Source organism: Cebus imitator, unplaced genomic scaffold (assembly GCF_001604975.1).
Source record: "Cebus imitator isolate Cc_AM_T3 unplaced genomic scaffold, Cebus_imitator-1.0 Scaffold708, whole genome shotgun sequence".
Taxonomy (NCBI): Eukaryota; Metazoa; Chordata; class Mammalia; order Primates; family Cebidae; genus Cebus; species Cebus imitator.
Window position 1 is genome coordinate 1,138,484 of NW_016108023.1, and position 5,617 is coordinate 1,144,100.

At 54.7% G+C, this 5,617-nt stretch overlaps 1 protein-coding gene across 1 annotated transcript in view; it reads left to right on the forward strand.

Moving 5' to 3' along the window:
* The window catches only part of ASMTL (acetylserotonin O-methyltransferase like), a 59,472-nt gene that overhangs the window by 50,312 nt on the left and 3,543 nt on the right, over nt 1-5,617 (forward strand). Inside the window, exon 12 of the mRNA XM_017518848.2 lies at nt 2,349-2,471. Within this exon, the coding sequence (XP_017374337.1) occupies nt 2,349-2,471 (123 nt within the window). The remainder of the gene's footprint in view (nt 1-2,348; nt 2,472-5,617) is intronic.

Sequence of the window (5,617 nt, forward strand, 5' to 3'; positions counted from 1 at the left end):
AGGTTTCAACATGTTGGTCAGGCTGGTCTTAAACTCCCGACCTCAGGTGATCCAATCGCCTTGGTCTCCAAAGTGCTTGGATTACAGGCGTGAGCCACCGCGCCCGGCCCGAAACCCCGTCTTAAAAAAAAAAAAATACAAAAAACTTAGCCAGGCGTGGTGGCTGGCACCTGAAATCCCAGCTACTCGAGAGGCTGAGGCAGGAGAATCGCCTGAACCCGGGAGGGAGGCGGAGGTTGCGGTGAGCCGAGATCAGACCACTGCACTCCAGCCTGGGCGGCAAGAGGGAAACTCCATCTCGAAAAAAAATAAATAAAAAATAATAATGATGATCAATATGCCAGGTGCAGTGGCTCACGCCTCTCATCCCAGCACTTTGGGAGGCCGAGGCGGGTGGATCACCTGAGGTTGAGAGTTCGAGACCAGCCTGGCCAAGACGGTGAAACCCCGTCTCTACTAAAAATACGAAAATAAGCCGAGTGTGGTGGCGGGCACCTGTCATCCCAGCTACTTGGGAGGCTGAGGCAGGAGAATCGCTTGAACCCGGGAGGCAGAGGTTGCAGGGAGCTGAGATTACACCACTGCACTCCAGCCTGGGGTACAGAGCGAGATTACATCTTAAAACACACACACAGACACACACAGACACATACCACAATCGCCCTACAGCTCATCCTGCAGGAGAAACAGAAATGCTAAACTTTATTTTATTTATTTATTTTATTTTTTGAGACAGAGTCTCACTCTGTCACCCAGGCTTAAGTAACGTGGCACGGTCTCGGCTCACCGCAACCTTCACCTCCCGGGTCCGAGCGATCCTCCTGCCTCAGCTTCCCGAGTAGCTGGGCCGACAGGCGCCCGCACCACGCCCGGGTAATTTTTGTATTTTTATTAGACATGGGGTTTCACCATGTTGGCCAGGCTGGTCTCGAACTCCTGACCTCAGGTGAGCCACCCAGCTCGACCTCTGAAAGTACGGGGATTACAGGCGTGAGCCACCGCCTCCAACTATTTTGTTTTCTTCTTGATTTTGAGTCAGTGTCTCCCTCTGTCGCCCAGGCTGGAGCACAGTGCTGCCGTCTCAGCCCACTGCAACCTCCACTTCCCGGGTGCAATCGATCCTCCTGCCTCAGCCTCCCGGGTAGCTGGGATGACAGCACACAGCACCACACCCAGTGAAGTTCTGCTTTTTCAGTCGAGTTGGGGTTTCACCACATTGGCCAGGCTGGTGTCGAACGCTTCAGCACATGTGATCCCTCTCCTGGGCCTCCCAAAGTCCTGGGATTACAGGCGTGAGCCACCGCGCCTGGCCTTGAATGCATCTTTTAAGGGGGACCGTTCGCTGCACCACAGCAGACCATCTTTTTATTTCTGCAATTACAGAGCGGTGCGTAGCTCCACACACCCCCTGCAGGCAAGCCTCCCCGGGCGCCTGAATCCGGGAAGTGACAGCGAAGACCTGACTCTCCCCGGCAGATGGAGACCCCGCTTCATGCTGACCCTACCCAGCTGATGCCCCTGAATTTACTGCCTTTTAAAATTTTTCTTTGTCAGCCAGGCTGGAGTGCAGTGGTGCAATCTCGGCTCCCCGCAACCTCCGCCTCCCAGGTTCAAGCGATTGTTCTGCCTCAGCTTCCCGAGTAGCTAGAATTACCAGCACCCGCCAGCACGCCCGGCTAAGTTGTATTTTTAGTGTCGATTAGACGTGGGGTTTCGCCATGTTGCCCAGGCTGGTCTCGAAAACCTGACCTCAGACTGTACCCCCACCTCAGGCTCCCAAAGTGCTGAGGTGACAGGGGTGAGCCACCGCGGCCGACCTTTTCCTTGGCGGAATCCAATCACACGGATGGGACATCACTCACTAGCTCTTCACGGCGCTCCATTCCAGGTCCCCACGGGGATATTCCTTGGGCACACCCATTCCCACCCACGCCCGTCTCTTCTCCCTGCCTGATTTAGGACGCGCGTGGCCGTCCCAGCATCTGTTGGGGGACAATGGCTTCGTGGCTCACGCCTGTCATTCCAGCACTTTGTGAGGCCGAGGCGGGTGGATCACGAGGTCAGGAGTTCGAGACCAGCCTGGTCAACATGGTGAAGCCCCGTCTATTCTAAAAATAAAAAAGTTAGCCGGGCGTGGTGGCGGGTGCCTGTAATCCCAGCTACTTGGGAGGCTGAGGCCGGAAAGTTGCTTGAACCCGGGAGGCAGAGGTCGCAGTGAGCCAAGATCACACCACTGCACTCCAGCCTGGGCGACAGAGCGAGACTCCATCTAAGAAAAAAAAAAAAAAAAAATGGAAGACTGCTTCTCCCATAGCTGACGGACGCGTCACCTTTTGTGTTTAAACCAGGTGACTTTTTCCGGGACCCCCTCCCCGCTGCAGACCTGTACGTCCTATGCCAGATCCTGCACGACTGGCCGGATGACAAAGTCCACAAGATACTCGACCGCGTCGCGCAGAGCTGCAAGCCAGGTGAGAAACGCCTGGCAGGCTCACTTTTTCGACAGCATGTCGCGTTTTTGGTTCAACTTTCCACAGGAGGCCGGGCGCAGGGTCATCCAGCACTTCGGGAGGCCGAGGCGGGCGGATCACGGGAGGTCAGGAGTTGGAGACCAGCCTGGCCAACATGAAACCCCGTCTCTACTAAAAATACAAAATGAGCCGGGCGTGGTGGCGGGTGCCTGTAATCCCAGCTACTGGGGAGGCTGAGGCAGGAGAATCACTTGAACCCAGGAGGCGGAGGTTGCAGTGAGCTGAGATCGTGCCAATGCACTCCAGCCTGGGCAACAAGAGTGAAACTCTGTCTCAAAAAAAAAACAAAAGAAAGAAAGAAAAAGAAAGAATAACAGTTTTTAGGGGTCATGAAGTCTCTAGCTCCAAGTCTGAACCACCCAGATTCAACCATTTTTGTGACCGCCATGCAGGAACAGAACATGGTAAGGAAAACTCACTTTAACGCCCTGCGATTCCATCTCCAGCCTGACCAATCAGTGCTCCCCGCTTCCCAAGCATCTACCTGCCGGATTGTATTTATTTGTTTGTTTGTTTATTTATGAGACAGAATCTCGGCCTGGCGAGCTGGCTCACACCTGTCATCCCAGCATTTTGGGAGGCCGAGGCAGGCGGATCACATGAGGTTGTGAGTTCAAGACCAGCCTGGCCAAGTTGGTGAAACCCCGTCTCTACTAAAAACACAAAATTAGCCGGGCGCGGTGTCATGTACCTGTAATCCCAGCTACTCGGGAGGCTGAGGCAGGAGAATCGCTTGAACCCAGGAAGCGGAGGTTGCAGTGAGCCGAGATCACACCACTGCACACTAGCCTGGGCAACGAGCAAAACTCCGTCTGAAAAATTAAGAATTAAAAAAATCTAAAAGTGAAGTAAGCCAATATATGCCTGTCATCCCCACACGTAGGGAGGCCAAGGTGGGAGAATGGCCTCAGCCGGGAGTTTGAGGCTGCAGGGACCTGTGCCCGTGCACGTGCAATGCAGCCTCGGTGAAGGAGTGAGAGTCTGTCTCAAAAAAAACCCCAAAGTCTGCTGAGTTCAATGTTCATCTCAGCCAGCCAGGCGCACGTGCACATCCCTTTCGGAGGTCAAGGTGGGTGCATCACCCGACGTCAGGGGTTCAAGACCAGCTTGGCCAACGTCGCAAAATGCTGTCTCTACTAAAAAAAAATTAGCCAGGCGTGATGGCGAGTGTCCCTAGTCCCAGCTACTCGGGAGGTTGAGGCAGGAGAATCCCTTGAACCTGGGAGGCAGAGGCTGCAGTGAGGCTCTCTAGAACCTGGGAGGCGGAGGGCAAGACTGCAGTGAGCCGAGACCACGCCACTGCACTCCAGCCTGGGCAACAGAGTGAGACTCCGTCTGCGAAAAAAAAAAAAAAAAAATCCTAAAGAGGAGAAAGTTTGTTTAGTATTCACGGAGTCGAAGTGGTCTTTTATTTATTTATTTATTTGCGAGATGGAGTCCTGCTCTGTCTCCCAGGCTGGAATACAGTGGCATGACCGCGGCTCACCACAACCTCCGCCTCCCGGGTTCACGCGATTATCCGGCCTCAGCCTCCGCGTAGCTGGCGTTTCAGGCACCCGCCACCACGTCCAGGCAATATTTGTATTTTTAGTAGAGACGGGGTTTCACCATGTTGGCCAGGCTGGTCTCGAACTCCTGACCTCGTGATCCACGCGCCTCAGCCTCCCAAAGTGCTGTGCGCCACTGCGCCCGGCCTCAGACATCTTCATTGTCCTCGTCTTCCCATTGAGGAGGCCGCAGAGGAGGAGGAAGCGGGACTGGGTCCTGCCATCTCAGGGGTGGCCGAGACGGAGGGAAATCCACGCATCCGTGGACCCTGCAGTTTAAATCCATGTCACTCAAGGACCCGCTGTGCCTAATGTATGTGTTTCTACACAGGCACCCGCCCCGTGCACACACACAGCACCCAGCATCTCAGCTCCAAGCCTTCACATTCACACCACGTGTCTCCCATTCACACCACGTGTCTCCCTGCGTACCCAGGCTGCCCCTGGAGCGGGTGTGGCTGCAGGAACCCCAAGCTCCAGGGGTCGGGCAAGGGCCACGCATCGGATGTCCACAGTGACACGAGCCGGCCCTGAGGGAATCTCGCAGCTGCTCAGGCTCCGTTCCTGGACTCAGAGTTGAACGTTGCAGCTGCAGCGAAAATGCCTCGAATATTTGCAGAGAAAACGCTTGATGACCTTAACAGAGCCAGGGAGCCTCACTTCCTGTGGGTTGAAATTCGACTCCCTACAGGCTCGGCTGCTCAAGGGGCCTCCACCCCTTTCTCTGTCCCTCTCTCTCTCTGTGTGTGTCTATTTCTCTGTGTTTTTCTTTAGACGGAGTCTTGCTCTTGTGCCTCAGGCTGGAGTGCAGGGGTGCGATCTCAGCTCACTGCAACCTCCGCCTCCCGGGTCCCAGCAGTTCTCCCGCCTCACCCTCCTGAATTGCTGGGATCAGAGGCATGCGCCTTCACGCCCGGCTAATTTTTTGTATTTTTAGTATAGATAAGGCTTCACCGTGCTAGCCAGGCTGATCTCGAACTCCTGACCTCATGATTTGCCTGCCTCAGCTTCCCAGAGCTGGGATTACAGGCGTGAGCCACCGCACCCAGCTAATATTTGCATTTTTTTTTTTTCTTCTTGTAGAGAGGTTTTCACCATGTTGGTCAGGCCGGTCTCAAACTCCCGACCTCAGGTGATGCACCCACCTCCGCCTCCCAGAGTGCTCAGATTATAGGCGTGAGCCACTGCGCCCAGCCGTATCTATCTCCTTACGTATATTTTTGAGACAAGCTCTCACTCCGAGACCCAGGCTGGTATGCAGTGGCGCGGTCACGGCCGACTGCAGCCTTGCCTTCCGGGGCTGAAGCCATCCCCCCACCTCAGCCTCCGGAGTAGCCGGGACTCCACCCATGCATCACCATGCCCAGCTAATTTTTTTTTTTTTTAATTTTTTTTATTTTATAAAGACGGGATTTCACCATCCTGGTCAGGCTGGTCTTGAACACCCGACCTCAGGTGATTCGCCCACCTTGGCCTCCAAAGTGCTTGGATTACAGGCGTGAGGCACCATGCCCAGCCGCCTAGCTAATTTTTTAAAAC